General features: G+C 43.8%; 2 protein-coding genes across 5 annotated transcripts in view; one reads left to right on the forward strand and one right to left on the reverse strand.

The window, feature by feature from the left end:
• RTKN2 (rhotekin 2) overlaps positions 1 to 19,551 on the forward strand; it is a 171,985-nt gene that overhangs the window by 106,696 nt on the left and 45,738 nt on the right. For 3 of the 4 annotated variants that reach the window (XM_030950906.1, XM_030950907.1, XM_030950909.1), the window contains one exon: positions 18,080 to 18,335. The gene's annotated coding sequence lies outside the window, so the exon portion shown is untranslated. Of the gene's footprint in view, positions 1 to 18,079; positions 18,336 to 18,909; positions 18,943 to 19,551 lie in introns of those variants that run through there. The other variant, XM_030950910.1, reaches the window with a different exon arrangement.
• Positions 1,957 to 19,238, reverse strand: ZNF365 (zinc finger protein 365). The gene is made up of 4 exons (XM_030950912.1): positions 18,144 to 19,238; positions 8,840 to 9,020; positions 6,892 to 6,929; positions 1,957 to 4,379 (listed from the first exon to the last, which is right to left on the reverse strand). Exons 1-4 carry the CDS (start codon positions 18,866 to 18,868, stop codon positions 4,133 to 4,135), a joined length of 1,191 nt encoding a protein of 396 aa, XP_030806772.1. The 5' UTR covers positions 18,869 to 19,238; the 3' UTR covers positions 1,957 to 4,132.

The following is a 19,551-nucleotide window of genomic DNA, read 5'->3' on the forward strand; positions in this document are numbered from 1 at the left end:
GACTGAATGTGTCAGGCTGAATCTATGCTGATGTTCTGTAGGTCAAAGCCCCTAAGAAACAGCAGGCAGTAATGAGGCCCCCATCCTTTCACTCTGCCTTGTATGTGACTCTGGCTTTCCCTCATCTCACACCAGCACACACTAAGTTCCTCCAACCTGTCACATTTATCTTTGAAGGTGAGTTCTCTAGGAAGTGGAGTATCTCTCTTCCTCTTTCCCTCTCAGCTCAGAAGAGCCTCTTCCATAACATAATAATGAACTCAAAATCTGTTGTATATACTTTCCCCCATGATTTTATGAAAAATTCAAGCCAACTTTTACCTGCTTGCAGTACGAGATGCTACGACTGAGACAGTGAGAAAAGCCTGTCAGACCAATGACTGCATTTAATTTATGCTGCTTGTTTCTCCTTCTCCTTAGAGATGTACAAATGAAAATTCAAGAGATCAGAATAAAAAAGCATGGCTAGATAGAGGGTGACATTAGCAACAAAATGGGAAAAGACATTTTGTTTGTGTTGCCGCAGGATCTATTTTTAAGAGCTTCATGTAGTAAAATCACTTCTGGGATTAATTTTTCTAAAAAACAATGAAAAATAATGCCCAGGCTCACTGCAGAGAGCCAGAGAGCACTGAATAGTCCACTCCAGCCACTTCAGACAGGATGTATGGAAACAATCAGCATTAGTCTGAAGTAAGAACAAATAGAGGCAACTATCTGATGACGCAGAATAACGAGAGAGAAGAGCTGGATTTTGCTCAAGTAGCTTGAAAGAGGCAGTGGCATTGGAAGGATTATTAGGGATGATAGAAGTGATGGTTTGTTTGACCTAGTACCTGCCCTAAATGGTGGCCATCTCTGAATATGAGAATCCCACTGAATATTTGCAGAAGTCTCCTTGAAAGAAAACGTGTTCAGATCTTCTCTGGGTAAGGGGAGGCTGTTGTTACTACTGAGTCAGAGCTGGGGGGAGGGATCAGATGTCATTAAGTGCTCTGAAAACATGCTCTCTCTTCAGCTGGCAGGAGTATCTCCAAGTGATTGGGTTTTTCTATGTATAGCTCTAATTAAAGGTCTGTGTTTCAATTAGTCTCTTGTTTTCCTGGCCTATAATGTCACATGTCTGTCGGAACATTTTGTTTTAAGCAGAAAGCTCACCTGTAAAGGCCCAGCCAGTACATACACTGCTCTGAGATATTATTAGTAATAAATGAGGTGGGATTTTAAAAATTTATATGGGAATGAGGCATCCAGGTCTTAATGAAATTCACTTTGATGTCAGCATACAAGCTATCAAGGAGCCTTCAAAGTGTCTCAAAGGGCAAAACAAGCAAAAACTCTGCTTCAAATTGATTTTCAAAGGTGAGTGGTCAACTTTGTCAGGATATTTTCAGATTTAAAAAATATTTTAAAATTGACATTTCCCAACTTCAGAAGTCCCCACAAACTAAAGCTGGTTACGGTCAGCCTGGTGCAGGTACCTATTCTTGTCAAATATTGTCCCTGTTAATGAGACAGGAACCTGGTTCCCCATGGGAAAACTCCTCTTTGCAAGTCTAACCTGATGAAATGATGGCTCTGCGACTGGTAGTGTGTGAGCAGACATCATTACTGCCATTCCCTGGGAGCCCCTCTGCCCTTAATTTGCCTGACCCTTACCTCCACTCCCCCTGCCTCTGCTTTGGGCAGCTTATCTGACCCTGTGGGTCACCTCCAGAATGGTTTTCAAGCAGCATACAGTAGGAGAGCAGCAGGTGACACCTGTGAGCTGAGCAGGCAAGATGGAGCAGCTGTCTGCAGGTTAATTGCTGGGAAGGGTCATAACCTCACTTCACTGCCAGGCTTTATCTGAGGGATAAAACAAAGTCCAAGCTGCTGCTGCTTGGCTTTTTCTGTGCTGCTTCAGAGGCTTTTGTAAGAAACAATGTATTTGACAAAGTTAAATGACACAGTAACTGAGAAATATATCTTTATTATTAGAATGTTTATATTCTAAAAACTTTTATCTGGGATTACAGTACAATCCAATTTCTTTCTAATTAACTAAACTGGCATTTGTTTAGTAAGTAAGTGTAAATTAGGCTTTGAAAAGTTTAAAAACATGCAACTTCTCTTACTCTTTTCCTCTTCCTCTCCCAAAAGGAAAACTTACAGTCAAGATTTTGGCATGATAAATAATAAAATAAACATCTCATTTGGGAACTAGCAGTTGCACTTAACTTTGGTGACTAACAGAGTAGATAGGCATTTAAAAATAAAAATATTCTTTCAGTGTCAAGTCCTAAAGAAATGAATTAATATATTTTACTTTATTATCTTTCTAATGTTCACCTTTGTCATCTTCAAAGAAGGTCCTTTTTTCAGGTGTGTGGAAGGATATGGGAAGTAATAGAAAAAACTGGTTCAATTTTAGCTTGCCTATAAAAGTTGTTGTAACACAATCTGACCCAAGCCCATGCAACACAATGAACAATTCCTTTTCACCACACACAATGCCTAGCATGAAGCCAAGTGTGGCCTTGTGACATAGTTAAATAAATATTGAAATATCATTACAACCTAAATACCTGAATTGGTTTTACACTGTGACTTTCTACTGAAACAGTGTTGAGAAACTTTTAAACATATATTTGATTGTTCCATATACACTATTTAAAATAAAAGTGAGGAATAATACTCTTTCTTCTCTCTGCTACTTTCTAGGAGCTCTGTACACTGACAAATGTATGACATCTGTAGTTATCTGATCCTAGCTGACTGGTCATCTGCTTTAAAAATATTGCAACTCAGGTGCTTATTGCAGCAGTAATCATAGTGATACACTGTCTTTTAATACTCAGTTCTGCTTACAGACATAGTTATAAAAAATGAAAAACATTTTTCACAAATCTTTGTACACATACTGTAAAAATCACCTTCCACATAAACAATTTACATCTGTTATGAGCATTTAAAAAATAAATCACATAGACCTGTGTCACCTATCCTTTCTTTTTCTTGAGAAAACAAACCTCATCAGTAACATCATCAGGATGTTTGTATCTGTAAACATGGCATGAGGATTCATGTTACCAAAATACTGTACACACAAAAAAGTCATCTTGATAAATAAATTCTCTGATAAATAAGGATCCTTTTAATTGGCACAAACCAGTGTAAACACACACATTTGTGTTCTGCAGTTATCTCCAACTGCCTTGCACTTGGGTTCTTAGTTCAAAGTCAGTGATCTCTCAGCTCTGTCAAGATTCTTCAGAGATAAAAATGTGAAGGATTTGGGTTATAATCATGGTTATTTGGGCCTCTCATGCCTGAGACCAAGCACAGACATTGAACACAATGCCATGCAGTACCACACTGCTTTAGCCTGTACTTGCTGCACCACAGCTGATAACCTGCTGTGGGCATTGGCACTGAAATTCCTCCTCTGGCCCAATTTGGACTGTGCGTGTCAGGGCAGCTCCTGGTCTCCCTGCTGAGGGACACCTCAGAGGAGCCCAAACTTGTACCAAATAGACAACATGGCTGCTGGCAGGATCAAGTAGTTTGATGTATTTAATAAAAGATGGAAATGTGCTTATAGCCAAAAACCCAGGGTAGCAATCTAGTGCTGTAAACAGCCTTCGAGGGACTTTGAGTAGGTCTTTTGCATCTAAGTATGTCTGTTAGTCACTGATCTCACACCTACCTAAGCTGGAAGATTGAATATTTTGGTGCCGATTAAATGGATTCCTCTGAACTTCAGGAATAACACAGATGGAAAATAATTTACCAGTTGGTTAGAGCATGCTGCCACTAAAATAATTAAACATACAGCCACAGTACTGCCCAGCAAGATAACTGCAGTCATTTAAAATAAGCTCTATAAATGACTAAATAAATAAATAAATACATGAATAAATAGAAAAACCTCCATGTAAACTGAATAAAATGTCACTTCTTTTATAGTGCCCAAAGAGGGAATGGCATAACTAAATAATATAAAACTTCCATATGTATATATTTCTATATATTATATCTGATATGTTTTGGCATGGCCAGATGGATAGGAAAAAAGTAGGATGACTAACTCCATTCAATATTTGTTGTGTTGAAGCCAAGTTCCTGTGCTGCTGCACACTGCTCACCGTTCCTATAGCGGTTTGGCCTTCTTACCCATCTTTGATTTTGCACTCACTTTCCTGGCAGAGCAGACTGGCTCACCCTTCTTTTGTGCTCTCCATATTTCCCTTGGGCAATCGACAGGTTCATAGAAGCATTTCACTGGCTGCAAGCTGGCTTTTTCATCCTTTGCTTTTTTCAACAAGATCCTTCCTTTTTGAAAGGAATGAGCCTTTGCATCAGGGATGTTGTATGAAGCGTGTTGACTTCCTCGGCTCCTGAAATTAATAATAGTGATTATTAATAACTGTTATTCAGTCTTGCAAACTGACAGGTCCCCAAAATATCCCAAACCCTTACTTTTTAAAAAACAAAAATAGTCTTGTTTTACAGAACAAGGCTGCATGTTAAAAACAGAGTTGTAAGATTAATTACATTCCTTAGTATTCAAAAGCATTCCTTACTAAAATAACCCCTAGGTGTGTTACTGGTGCACTCTTCATGTGTGTTCATCTGCACTTTGATTCTGATCAGCATTCTGCTGATTTTGGAGTGCTGAGACCTTACTGAGGTCTATACTTGGTGATCTGCAGGGATTTTAAAGATGCACATGTTCACATTCTGCAAAGAATGAACATCCCTTGGTCTTGGGAAGACCACACAGCACCAGTAAGAGTAGAAAGAAGATGCAGAAACTGTAGGGACTTCTTTGTGCAATATCAGTGCTGCCCTGGACTGCACCCAGGCCCCAGGGAGCTGCTGCTACAAATGGCCAATAGCTCAGGAAACTCCATGCTCTGCCTTTGTGCTGACCACACATCCAGGGAAACTTCAGCTTCCCTTTTAGGCTTTGATTTAAAACAGGAGAAGAAGAAAGGGGAATACAAAAACTGGTGGGAAGAAGGTTATGAAAGCTTAAAGGCCAAAGTAAGCTGAATTCTTTGTTCTCTCTGTGTTGGCTCAAACCCAGCAAGATTTGCAGAAATTGTTGAGCTCAGGTGGAGTGACAGCTAAGTGCCCAGTGCTGCAAAGGCTGAACCATGCACTCTGAAATATTACATCAAAACTGCAGTTCCACAGTTTGGCTAAGGTCATTATAGTCCCTTTTAACATAATCTTTAAATGTTTTACAGCAGATGCATTAGTGTAACAGCAGAACTATGAATGTAAGGCACCAGCTCATGCCTACCCAGCTCCTGTGACTGAAGAGCAGATGTGCTGATGTACAAACTGATCTCTTAAGGGATCCCACAGGGCTATTTTCCATTGCCTGTTATTTCTAAAACCATGTATCTGTAGTATTATTTCTTCTAGGACTTAAATCATATTGCACACTTGACAAAGCCAGTTGTGGAAAAAGCTGTGGTTACTCATGTGTGTAAAGTGTAAACCCTCCTGCTCTTTAGGAAGATGAGAAGTGTGTCATGGAAGTCTGTATTTGTTGGTAGGGGGCAGTGAGGGTCATCTGACATTACAGGAACTGAGCCTTACCTATGTAACAGCATTACCTGGTTGGCAGCTTTGCTAAGCAGATTTCACTAGGGGAGGTTTAGGGGGCTGAAATGCTGTGCAGGTCCAAGCTGGAACTTGCAGGCACTGTCTCATCCTGGCCTGGTGCAGGCCTGGGCTCTGACCACTTGCTGGGGCTTAGGAATGACCTGTGTAAATGCACAAGTGTTGGCCACTCCAACTCCACTTTACCATCAGTTCTTGGGTGCTGTTTTCTCCAATCCATTACTTAGCTGTTGTTTAAAGATGCAGAGTTCTGTTTTTCTCAGATGTTGTTATGGTAAAGAAGCAACATAATTTATTCCCAAGCATACACAGGCATTATTACAGGTGATGTTAGGCAGTCCCCTGCTGCACTGAATGAAGCTACTAAAACCAGAAGGTCAAGGTCAGTATAATCTCAGGGACTACCTAAAGGGGCTAAACTGTACTTAAATTGAATGACTTTATGGCAGAGAAGATGGACGTCTGTCCCCAGTTCACAGTCAGGGTAAGAAAGTAGCCAAGATGGAAGAAGATGCAGGTCACTGCATGTGAAATGCAAAGCTGCCAGCTCCAGATACAGGAAATGCTTTTTCACTGAAAGCAGCAGCTCTGCAACATAAGTGACTGTAGAGAGTCTGAACTTCTCACACATATTCCTAATGTGTTTTGTTATGGAGAAGGACTTGTGGTGGTGCAATGGGAAAAAGTCCTGAACTTGCGTCCCCACAAGGAAAGGCTGCCCTGAAGAGGGGTGCAGTGCCTGGCTGCCACTTGGCCAAGCAGCACGTGGTGCTCCAAACCACCTGCTGGGACTCATGACCAAGTCACAAAGACATGGGAGACCACCCCAATTAGTTCTGCTGCTCCCAGGACAGCTGCTTGAGTAACCTGAGATTGTCAGTGCCCATGCTTGGTCAGGGCACTTGTTGGGTGATATGATTGTTACTGTCAGTTAGGAAATGACAACTGTCTCTCTCCTACCTGCAGAATGTTAAAGATATTTTCAACTGAAACTTGGACTGTGTGTAGCCAAAGAGATTCAACTCCTGTAGCTTTGCAATAGGCTATTATAGTCAGCAGGAAGGAGTAATTTGTTTAACAGAAAATTAGCATTCTTTATTTTCTTTAGAGAATATCTGATTTTAGTTTAGTTTCAGCAGAAATCTGGTTGTCCTCAATTACATGACATAAATAGAGACCATCTGTAGGTCCCAACCTATAAGGTAAAATGTAAAAACAGAAATGTAAGCACGTCAACTTATTGCATTTAAGTTAAAAAAAAGGAGATATACATACAGGCATCTGGGTTTCTTATTTAATGAAATGTCTGTAAACTGCAATGAAAACAAAACCAGGTTATTACTATTGCATTTTCAAGTAATTAAAGTACAAGAATAAAATATACACAATCTTTAAAATTGTATTTCCATTCTCACATGTTAAAACTAGAACATTCAGGAAAGAAACCAAAAAAGACACCTCTTTTACAGATTATTACTCTTCCATCTTATCAACATGTTTTTAAAATTCATAATGTGTGAGTTGTTAGTGGTTGCATTTTTCCCATTATTTTTATTGTAACTATAATCAAAGTAAATTGCTAAAGAAGTGTGGGCTGAACAGAGATCTTTCACATTAGATTAAACAGTATGGATACAATGAGAAGTAATTATTGTGTTCAAGATAATTAATAAAGGCCAGTGGCTGAATAAGCTGTATGAAATTAACTTTCTCTCAGATCCTTTCATTTTTCAGTGATAACATTTCCTTTACACAAGTAGCTAGGAAGCTCCACTACAAGCCCTTGGCTCTGCCACACTTGCACTGAAGGGTGAAGGGTGAGGACACAAACATTTCTCTCCCCTCCTGCAAATCCTGAGACCAGCTAGGGACAGCATAGCTCAATGCCAGGGCAAATTTGCATGAATTCATTTTTTACAGCAGTTTGGTTCACAGTGTGGAAACACTTTGTCTAGTCCCTCTTTTGGTGGGGGTCAGAAAAGGAGGTGTTTAATGCCAGCTCAGCTTAAATTGATTTTTTTTTGTACTAAATAGGTTCTTTGTACTGAGCTCTCATCAGAGCTGCTACACTGAGCCTTTGAATATCATTTAATGAAGTCACCGAGACAAGCAAGTCAGATTTGGCATCTGAAAATGATTATGTTCTTGTAAATGTTCCTTCTGTCCCTGCTATTGTCCACACTTTGCAGATGGATTTTTGCCCAGCCTGACTTTGCTTGTCATCTGTCTTGGTTGGTGTCTGGAGCCATCTCATGGTGTACTTTCCTGTACCCCCTGAAGGTCAGGATGGTCAATATTTGGATGGATGGCCTTAGAGGAATGCTGAAGTTACCCAGAAATCAGGGCAGGTGCCTTAAAAATCAGAGCCCTCCCCAAGGGACACTGCTGAGCCTGGCATTATGATAAACACATCCAGAGCAAGAGAGATGATTTAATATTGAGGCCCATCTGTACAGTGCTCCATAATCTTCTCACAGATACTGTCTGAGATGCCTGCACTGCATTTCAGTTCTTCTTACCTAAAGCTTGTTGTCTTCCAAGTAGCCCTGGGAACATTTCCTTTCCACCACTGCATACCTGTTCAGTGCTGTGCATGATCAAATGCCTTCTTTTCACATCCCAGGGTGGGCAACTACTTAGCACAGGCAGCACAGGGTATTCAATTAAACTGAAATGTTCCTTGGAAGTCCTGTGCCTAAAACTTGTCATATAAATGTAATGCATTGTAGGAAAATACTGAGTTTAGGTATTAAAAATGAGGGCTTTAAAAGAAATAATGTATTTTAAAAAGTAATGTTCTTGGATTTCTAATCCATGGGATACAGGCCTGGGGGAATCCATTCCCCATTTCTAAGAGTCCCATGATAGGTAACTACCAGAGGCCAGATGATTTGCCAGCAAGCTGATGTATCACCTATAGGGATCTATGTCTTTCCTGAAAATCTTCAGGCATCCCAAAAAGACTGCCAAGTCACATTAAAAAAAGTGTTCATGGCAAAGGCAACAGCAGCAATAGCCAAAGCTGGAAAAATTTTAAATATCTATCAAACATTTCATTACTCTCTGCTCTCCCTTTATCATCTTTGGCTGTTGCTGCTTTCACAAATGCACATCTGCCTGCAGCAGTGCTTAGCCTGAGCCACCGAGCCCACCCATATTCCAAGTGCAGAGCTTTGGCTGCAGGGGGAGGGTGGCAGCAAAGGGAAGGGCTCTGCTGGCTTACCACGTGCTCGCTGATGTCAGCGTGGTTGCACACCATCTGCTGGCTTTGGTAATATTCCAGCTGCCTCTCTGCCAGATCCACGCGCTGCAACAGGTTCTCGATGAAGTGCTGCAGCCTGGCTTTCCCCCGCACTTCTTTTTCTGCTGCTTCTTCCAGGAAGTGGTTGAAAGTAACAACTTCTCTGCAAGATGGAAACATTGCAAAGAGGCCACGTTTAGATAGCAGCTCCCTGGTCTCACCTTTGCCAAAAATTACTGGTGCTTCTCCAGTTTGTCATGGCGTGCCTAATTACTGTCCTCCACCATTATCAAAAGATTTCAACTTTTTTGTGGACAAAGTGAAGATCTGGAAGCCTGAATGCTGAATTGAGGTTTATGGGCAGTGGGTTTGGGTTGGAGCTTTTTCACTTCATTTAATGTCTTGGAATTAGTCTTTACTGGTCCATAGAGCAGAAATATGATTAAGCGTCACATCTCAAAGTATCTGGAGACAGCTGTATCTGCTTTCTCTTTTTTTACTGAACCATGAGAATATTAGCTCTGAAATATGAAGAGAAACAGATGACCTCCCAAATTAATCTTTTCATTTCATCACAATCTAACAACGGTCACTTAATGTTGCTGCTGGGGTGGTTTCTAACTCAAAAGAGCTACTGTGGCCATTAAATTTAATGTTGACTGCATTACTACAGGTATGTCCAAGTGTGGTGTTATGACCTGGAGCCAGAGGGAGCATGGAAGATTAACAGATAATCTACAGATTATAGACCAAGGAGTACATGTATGGGAAGAACAAGTTTTAGGTAAGGAGTTTAGGAATGTGTCTTGTTGTGTAACCCAACTGGAAGAAACAGAGAGCACCAGTGACTGTGAAAGCTCCTGGCTGAGCCACTTCTCATTTCTAAGTTCTCTGCATATTTACTATCAGTAATCAGGATACCACTTGGACCTCCAGTATCAAAGAACTATTTAGGTGAAAGAAGTTTGGTTGTAGATTGAAGCATGTATTACAAAAGAAGACAAATCTGAACATGTAGGACTTCCCTGGTTAATAAATGCCTGGATAAATATTTTTTACTCTGCCAGTGAAGCCATGTTAATTTTTGCTTTGTACAAAAAGGGTGGGAGTTGAGGGACCTTGCCAAATGAGAAAAGGCATGATTGCTCAGTAGAAATACATTGCCTGAGGAAAAAGCATTTTAAGTAGAAACTATGAAACAGTTTGTGGCAGAAATAACCTTTCAAAGCTTAGCTTGTTTATAACAAATCCAAAGTTTCTCTGCGTTTTGTTGTTTTAACTCAGCATGCTTGTAGTTAATTGGTTTTATGTAGGATAGTTGTTTCAACAGTGAGCTGCTTTGTGCTAAGAGTGGTCAGCCCTGGAAATTCACCACCTAGGATTCAGGCTGTGCCTGCCTGCTCCATACTACAGCAGAGTTCTGTTTGCATGACTGATCTAATGGTAGGAATCAGGTAAAAACAAGCATGTATTGTTTGGATGAAAAATGTGGATGAGTAATAGTTTATACTAACTCACCCATAAAATCTGGCTTAAGAAACAGAGAGGTAACTTGTTTGTTAAGCTCAGCTAATCCATTTAATTTCAAGGCTCTGAACAGTTTTAGTGATTATTACCTTACCCAGAGCAACCTGATACTAGAGAACCACTGAGGAATGCTCAGGGAGAAGGCAATCTAAACTCATTAAAGTAAATTTTAGGGCTTCATTGTCACCACACTGTAACTTCTTTGACTTCATAACTTATGATTAACTTTACTTCATTAGTCAGTTCATATAATTTTGGGTTAACATAGGAGCAACCTGAAGTCCTTGCTGTTTCATCAGGGTCCTCTTTTACAGGGGACAGGGAGCTCAAAAGGACAGCAACTCAGCAGGTTGGCTCCAAATCCCTCTCCTTTTGTGTAAGGAAGAGCTGTGCACAGCCTGGCAGGCTGCTGACCCTCCAGTGGGAAGGTGGGAGAGTGGGGAGCTGCTAGCCTGGGACACCATGAGGATGTCCCTCCCAGGCACTCAGTCAGCCTCTGAGTTTGGCTGCAGCAGGAGGCCACAAACATGAGTAACTGGCATTTTTTTAAATAGGTGATAGTTTCAAGAATGCTAACATTTGTAATTATCTCAGCAAAGGTAATTAGTAAGAATTCATTAGTTGCCTGTTCTATGGCACAAATAATCACCAAGAGATTTTCCTTTCCTACAAATGTCTCAATAATATACCATAAGGAGGCCAGAGGGGAGCAGAGTTTTTTTCAGGAAGATCTAGATGACTGTCAGGAGGAGAAGAGACTCATAATGTCAATAAAATCCCTAGTATTGTCCTTGCTTTCTAGGCTAAAGATAACTTTGCATCCTACGTGCCATTATTTGTAAGAACTGTTATTAGCAGCAATAGTAGCATATCCACAACTTCTCTCTGTTTAGCTGCCTTTGTACAGCCTATGAACCTACCTTTAATAACTTTAATCTAAACATTTTCCTTTGGGCTGAAATGCATTCTGTGAATTCCCTTTGGAAAGCCAGGAGCCAGAACACACCCACACACTAGGGCTCTGTCACACACCTTGCACTGATAAGCAGCACTTCTGTTAGTTCAGCTACTTTCTTTGTTTCCACTTCATTCTCATCTCTCAGAAGAACAAGATCAAGCCCTGAGGAGTGACTGCTAATAAGTGTCTCTACTTGCTCCAACACTTCTTCCTCAGAGAGCTCACTCCTTGCCCAGCTATGCCTTGGTTACCTGAAGGGAGTTCCCAGAAGAACTTTTAGCCTCCTCCACTGTGAACAATAGGGAAATGGTTCAAAGAACTCCTGTAGCTTCCTGCAGCTGCTGTTTATCTGTCTAATTGCCCTTCCTGTGTCTTGTAGTTTGCCCAGACTTTTTCTCAGTCCTACTGATGACCCTTTCCCTTCAATTTTATTTCTGGATATCTGTGATGATTTTTTTTGCTTATATTCTTTATTTTGCTTTCAAATTATTTCTCCAGACCTCTGCCAAATTTTTGAAAATTATATGACAGGATCTCTGTCTTTCACTCTCTATTCTCATGCTTGTGGAAAGATGGGTGTTCACAGAGGTCTGACACTGCTCTTCATGAAGTCAGGGGGAAGCTGAAGCCATGAATATTGTGGGGCCCACGTGGTAGAGGCATAAACCAGAGCACAGCAGCAGGGGCCCACTGGGCTCTGTGTCCTGACAGCACAGCCTTGTGAGCAGCATTCACCTGAAACTGGAACAACTTTGTTAAAGGGGCTCAGACCTGGGGTGTTGCCCTTTTAACAAGAGGTCTCTGCTGCCCTGCACTGACTATTCTACATCTGGAGCACTTCTGTTATATTGAGGAAAGGTTCCATGGAATTATTAACTCCCCCTGAGAGTTCCTCTGCTCTCAGCATCATCTCTTTACTGCTCTGCTCCTCTGCCCAGCAGACTCCTGCCCCCTTCCCCCCAGCTCTGCACCCTGGCACTTACAGGGGTAAGCAACAGATCCTGACACTGCATGTTCTGAGTGGTGTAGATGATGCTCAATGCACCCTGGATCTCTTAAATTACTGTAATCTCATCTGCTCACAGTTTACTATACCAACACTAAGGTATGTGTTTACAGTGTTTACCGGCCTGTGACTGGGCAGCAGGGAGAAACGGGAGAAAAGTGGATTTCTTGGTTTGTCCTGGGAGATGCTCTGTCAGATGAAACCTTTCAGGAAGAGGGAATTGCTCCTGCAGCCTGGAGAGCAGGGAGTGTATTGAGCTGCCAGCAGCAGGGTGAGGCAAGTGAGAGGGGAAGACATGGGAGATGCAACCTGGGAGGTGTCCAAGAGGAGCAGGAGATGCCTGTACTGCCAGAGTGTCAGGAAGGAGTTCTTCGAGAGCCAGAGGAGTCCAGGGGAAATTTATTGCAGTACAGCAGGCACCTCAGAGGTGTTCAGCTGAAAAAACAAGTGCAGGGGGAAGAACTCACTGTAAGTAAGGAAGGCTTGCTGCCAAAGCTTTTATTTTAATCTGACTCTGCCAGGCAGTTCACCTGTTACAGTTAACTAGACTTAAGTAGTTTGGCATTTTGCATCCCAACCGCAGCCTAGCCCAAAAAACTTCTTTATGGAGGCTGTTACCACGAAACAACTTGAGATGTGGTAAATAAAGTTATAAATCATAGGCTGACTAGGTGACATTTATTCTTCTGCCTTTACCACTGGATTATTCAGCGCTCCTTTAGGATGAGTGAGCTGCAGTTCTTGTTTACTGGAGCAGTTGCCAGCACAGGGATCCTGGGAGATGCTCAGTGTTTGTATGACTTTCAGCAGCTAAGAGTGACATACACTGACTAAATGCAGAGGGTGGGACAGCTCCAGCTCCTTAACACCTGACAAGAAGGGCTAATGAGTTCTCACATTGCAACCAAGCCCTCCCACGGATGCATAGCACTGGCCCCAGGACTGTCACAGCAACACTGACACCTGCAGCTGCTCTGGAGGTGGAGATAAGCACAAGGCTCCATGCAGGTTTTGCATGCAGTATCAAATCACTTTAGAGAATCACATTTAGCATAACTCTGTCTAAAATCAATAGAAAACAAAACCATTATTTTACCTGAAGGTGGGAAAATTCCTACCACAGAAAGTAGTAAAGTGATTTACTTCTCAAAATATTTAATATGTATATTCATTAAGTATTAATGCCACTGACCTTATCCATCACCCAACTGGTGTTTTTGCCTGAAGGCTGCTGTTATTCATTAGGTTGTGGTTTCACATTACCACACCACTAAAAGCACATTTGATTTAAGAGATTCACACCTCCTCCCTCAGAAAGTTATTGTGCCCATTCAGTGGGCTGTGTTCTAGACAGAGCCCTGAATCTACTGGGGTGACACTGAAGATTTTAAGCTTTATTTCACAGAGCCATTCTGTGGGACAGTCATGCTAGGCTTAAACCTGTGCAGCTGCATGAGGGGGAGTAATCTCTTGAGTAGGAAGATGAAAGAAAACAGGAAAGAGGGAGCAGGATTACCTAAAACTGAGGGTGGAAGAACAATGTGTAATTGTAGTTGTACTCTGCTTAAAGCAAATCAGAACTGTTTTGTGGTACAATTGAGACCCCTTTTTAAAGAAAAGCTGTTTGAAAGCACAAATTGCAGTGATCTCTAAAAGCCAGCTCTTAATCCAATTGTCAAGATGTTATCTGCACAGATAATTTCATTAATTGCAAATTTAAGGTGAAGCCACTGGCAAGAATAACTACTGCCCACAACAGCTATTCTGAATTAATCCTTGCATTCCAGGCTATGTCAAAGCAGAGGCATGGCCAGTCTCAAGACAAGTGCATTAGACTGGTTAGAGAAATTACTGTCAGAGATATGGCAAGGTACAACATTAATGATCTTACTCTATGATTAGGAGACCAAGTGAAGCTGTTTAAGTTACCATTGAAGGTGGATTCCAGCTGAAGATCATCCCTTCTTACCCCGTTCAAACTTACTGAAAATCAAACTCTACCAGTTTCAATTTTCTTACATTACACCCAGAAACAAGCCTCTCAGTGTCCTCTAGCAGTTGAGTTCATAGCTGGTTTTTGTTTCAATGGTTTTCTTGATATCTTATTCAACGAAGTCTTATGCCCTTTGGGCATGCTTCTGTGTTATCTTTAAGATCACAGCACTCACTCTAAGTTGCATTCTCCTTCATCAAACATGGAATCCCTTTCAGGGCACATTTTCTAATTAAATAATTCCTTTGCTCAGCAGCTCTGTGCTTAGAGTAATACTATCTCAGCTATGTATTAATATAGTCAGTGTTGTACCTCCAGCTGTCCTACCCCTCAACAGAGTTCACCTCCACGAGGGCCTCACACCAGTATCAGCACATACCTGCATGCATACTGGCACTACAGTTTTTGTAAGGAAACAAAGAAAATTTAACTAAAAAGGTATCTTCACTTCATTGCTGTCTTTGTTGGTCTGCTAAAGGCCTTATTTAAAAAAAAAACCCAAAAAATAATCAACTGACAAGTCTAAAGAAATAACCCCACTGATCCTACAAGTGCTTCAAATGGGCAGCCCTGTTCCAGCTGATGGTCTAAACCAACACTCAGATGTTTCAGGGAAGGTGTTTTCTTTTTTCTGCTGCTAAGAGGAAAAGATTTGCAGCTACACTAGCTCAATACCAATGCTAATTTTAGGAAAAGTTATCCATATTCACAAGATTGCTTATGGAAAAAAAAATCCAAAGAAACTGATGAAAGCATTTATTTCTGAAGGTCAGCAAGTATCAAAGCAGTCCCTAAGGGATGCCTTTGACTTTCCACAAGCTGCAGTGAGAACTGCTTCTGCAATTTCCATTATGCAGTCTTGTTTGGCTTTCTAATCATCTGGACTTCTTCCAGAAATCAAAGCCAAAGTTAAGATCCTCCTTTTTTGAAGGACAATGTCTTCTTAGCACACCAAGTAAGTTCTGAACACACAAAGGATCGAATATATAGACAGGTCTCAGTTTACCAACAGCCCATGAGAAAGCCAGACAAGTGTCACTATTGTTACCAAAGTCATGAACTTTTTCCTCTACTACAGCACATCACCCAGTGCCTCCCTGCTGCTGGAGTAAAGCTAACTGTCCCAGGCATTTTTAGAGAATCAGCTCTGAAAAGCTGCTCTAGAAGTCCTGCTCTTACAAAGCAATTTTTATACCTACCTTCCTTCTCAATTTGCTAATTATACAATGACCTTTCAATTGGAAAGACAAACAGTGAATTTTTCTATGGCACTATCCCTTGTAATTCCCCAGGATGGGAAATGAAGGAATCATCTAAATGAGAAAAAACCCAACACGCTTCCAGTTTTTCCTAAGTGAATTCAACCTATTCTTTTACCCCGCCTACCTTCCCAGTGTCCTCAGAGTAACCTCAGAGGCACTGCTGTGGGGCTGGGCACAGACACAGTCAACAACAAATTCTGACTGCCCTCCTCCACCCTTGGTACTCAGGGCTGCTATTCTTCCATCCTACCCACTGCCATGCATTACACACATTTACCTGTAGAAATTAACACACTGCTGTGTCAGAACTGTTCACTCATTCCTATTGCTGCATTTGCTTTCAAGTCTTTGTTGAAAGTGGAAGCAAAACCCTAAAGAGCAATACTCTGAAGTATTCTGTGAGTACTCTGTGAAGTCTCTTGTGCAGCTGCCTCTTTTGGTTAGTGTTTCTAGCCAAGTAACCTTCAGCATTCCCTGTAACATCAACTTAGGAGCTACCTCATCATTTGTTTATGCATTCACCCTCCTCCTTTCAAGACAAGAATTCTAACAGCAATCATCTGAGCTCCCGCCCCTTTCCTGAGCCTGGCAATGTCCTAGTGTGAAGGATGTTTTCCCACTTCTCATTCTGTATTCAGTCTCTTCTGGCCTCAGAACACCAGCCTGACAGTGCTGCTGGTAAGTAATCTGCCAAAGAGCACGTGGCCTCTTCCTTGTTCCTTTTCCTAATACAGTTAAAAATCACAACTTCAGCTGTCTTTTTCTTTTCAAAGATCAGTGTCCTTTGCCATCCTCCCATATCATACCCATTCCTTCTACCCAGATGACTCAATTGCCCCTTTCCTCTTTTCCCACAAGGTCTTTTCTTCTTCTACAGCATTGCAGAACTTTGGGTTTGTTCCACTGAATGGTTTCTTTCTCCCAACAGTCATTTTTTTCCTTTTGGGATCCTAGTCTTGATTTTTAAAAACACAATCTGCCTTTAGTTTGGGGTAAGATTCATGCCACTTAACTTGAGATACTTGAAATTCTGCATCTAGCCTAAGACAGCTGCTTACCTGAGGTCTCCTGGTAGTCTGCAGAGGGAAGAAGGACCTTCACAAAGCAATCCCTCCTGCTCTAAGATACTTTTCTAGAGGAAATAGGATGAGTCACACTGTGAAAGAGCTCAGGAGGGCAGTCTGGCTAGATGGGAATACCAAAACTGCTTGAAACTATGTTATCTTCATGGCTTCCCTCCAGCACACTTTCAAATCTGCCTCAGTTACACTATTCAGCTTCACCTTAAGTCTTTCAATCTTCTCTTCCATGAGGATCACCTCATACTTTAAAATCAGAGGTTCTGTTGAATATCCCTTCAAGGAAGATCTGAGAGGCTCAAATCCCACCACCTTTACGTATCCTCTCTTCTGGAAAATCTATAGCTCTGCTTCAAGACAGATGGTTCCTACTGATGTGGGAGCCATCCTCATCTTTTCTTTCTTGTCCTTAGACTACAGGAAGGAATGATGAAAGCCCTCCAAACTTCCTACACTGAACTCCTACACCACCTTCCTTATTTCTTCTAAGATCAGTGTCATGGCAACTACCACTTCTCATCTTCCTTTTGCAAGCTGATGAATTGGTTTAGAGGCATACCATTACCAAGGCTCTTTATTACTATTTCTCTAAAATAAGTTGTGTTGCTCTGAAAAGCCTGAAAGGTTTCAGCAAGTGCTGAATAAACTAAGTAGTTCATGTATAAATTATATATCAGCTATCACTACATTTTTAATGGATGCATCATGAATGTATTTTTAGATGGCTTAGGTTAGTCAGAACTCTGGCATCTGCTTCCCAATCCCATATAAGTGATTCTGTTCCACAGTTCTGTGTCCATCTAAAACAGTAGACATGAACTACTTGGGCATGGCCTTTTCAACACTGTCTCTAGTAAAGCTTTGTTGATGCACTGGTGGCATCAGTGGCACTCCACAGGGTGACCATGGTGAGAAGGCTTAAGGGAAAAGGTGCTGTTAGGTATCCTTGCATACTTCATCCAGACTTATCCACCCATCTCTTCTTAAAAAGATGATGCATTAAAGGTGGCAGTGTAAATCATATTACATGCTGATGAGAGCTTCTACTTGTCCTTACCCCCATGAAACCAGAGGCACAACACAGGCATTAGAAAGTGTAGAAGTTGATCACTGGGGAGCCAAGTGTGAAAGCCACCTGCTCAGGGAGCTGTCCCCTGCCTTGTTAGTCACTGGGGAGCCAAGTGTGAAAGCCACCTGCTCAGGGAGCGGTCCCCTGCCTTGTTAGTCACTGGAGAGCCAAGCGTGAAAGCCACCTGCTCAGGGAGCTGTCCACTGCCTTGCAGGGGACACGGTCACATGGGCTATAACTCTAGCAATACAGTGATCTGAAGCGGCGAGCTCCAGGCCCTCTCATAATCAGCAAGCAACTGAGCCATTCCCTCTCTTCTCCCCCAAAGGCTGTCACTCACGCAGGAGCTGGCCAGCCCTCGCCAAGCCATCGGCACTCGCCTCCCCACTTACTCCTCTTTGCGGTGAAGCTCCTCCTCGGACTCGCTGAGCCGCTGCTTCAAGGCTGCGATCATCTCCACCGCCACATCCACCTGCCTGCTCAGGGCCCGCTCTCGCCGCTGCACCTCCTGCTTCTTCTGGGACAGCTGCACGAACGCTGCCCGCACCTCCAGCAGCTCCGCCGTCTTCTGGGACAGCTCTTTGGTAAGCTTGTCGATCCGCTTCTCGATCGTTTTGTCCACGGCCTCTACCATCCTGTTAAACTTTTCTCTGACGTGTGCCTCGAAGGAGGCTTTGGAATCAGCGGCCGAGAGGCCGGGTTTGGAAAGCTCGCTGGGAGACTCAGCCGACACATAATTGGCCAGGTATGAGCCGGGCCGCTCGGCCGCCAGCTCCCGCGGCTGCTCGCCCTTGCCGCTCCCGCAGGACGCGCCGCCCAAGTTCAGGTAGGGCCCCGCGGGCTGCGCGGCAACGCCGCCGGGGCTGCCCGGGCTGCCCTGGGCTGCGGGCTCCGGCGGAGACGCCGGCTCCGCGTCCTTCAGCGGGGAGAACAGGCTGCTCCTGGCCAGGAGGCTGCTCTCCTGGAAGCTGTGGCTGTACTCCAGGTGCACCCGCAGGGAGGACAGGCTCCGGAACCTGGTGTGGTCGCCGCATCGCGGGCAGCGGAAGGGGAGGCTGACGCCGCCGAGCGGCTCCGGCCAGGGGTGCCCGCCTTCATCCCGGGCTGTCTGTTGCATTCCTCGCCGGAGGGAACGGCCCGCGTCCGCGCCCCACGGGAAACTTGGGAAACTTTCCCGGCGATTCCTCAGGGGTACCGCGCCATCTCCGCCCGGGGACGCGCCCACCCGGCGCGGCGCTCCGGCCGCACGGCCCCGCCGGCTCCGCTCGCTCGGCGCGGCTCCGCTCGCCTCGGCCGCCGCCCGGGCCTTGCCGGAGCGGAGCGGCGCCGGGCCCCGGCTCGGCGCGGGCCTCGGCCGCCCGCAAGGTCGCCGCACTCACCCGACTTGTTGCTGGTGGCGGCAGCGGGGCGGCGTTTTCAGCAGAGCCGTAAATCAGCCCGCGGGGCGGGGCGGGCGGGGCGAGGATGCGGAGCGGGGAGCGGCGGGGACGCGGGGATGCGGAGCGGGGAGCGGCGGGGATGCGGAGGGGCGGGGATGCCCGGCGGGGGGTGCTGCGGGCGGGCGTGGGTGTCAGCAGCCCACGGGGGCACGATCCCGGGGCCGGAGTCGCTCCCCTTGCCGGAGCGACCTCCTCCGGACCCGCCTGCCGTGAGCACCTGGCCGGGGGCGTTGGCGGGGCTTTGCGGGGTCCAGTCAACACAGCAAAGCAGTGAGTGAGCTGCGCGGGGTGATGCTGAAGGATAACGCAATCTAAAGCACTTAAGCATCAAGGCAGGACTGGCACATGCAAATAAGTATAA

The sequence above is a fragment of the Camarhynchus parvulus genome, chromosome 6 (assembly GCF_901933205.1).
Source record: "Camarhynchus parvulus chromosome 6, STF_HiC, whole genome shotgun sequence".
Taxonomy (NCBI): domain Eukaryota; kingdom Metazoa; phylum Chordata; class Aves; order Passeriformes; family Thraupidae; genus Camarhynchus; species Camarhynchus parvulus.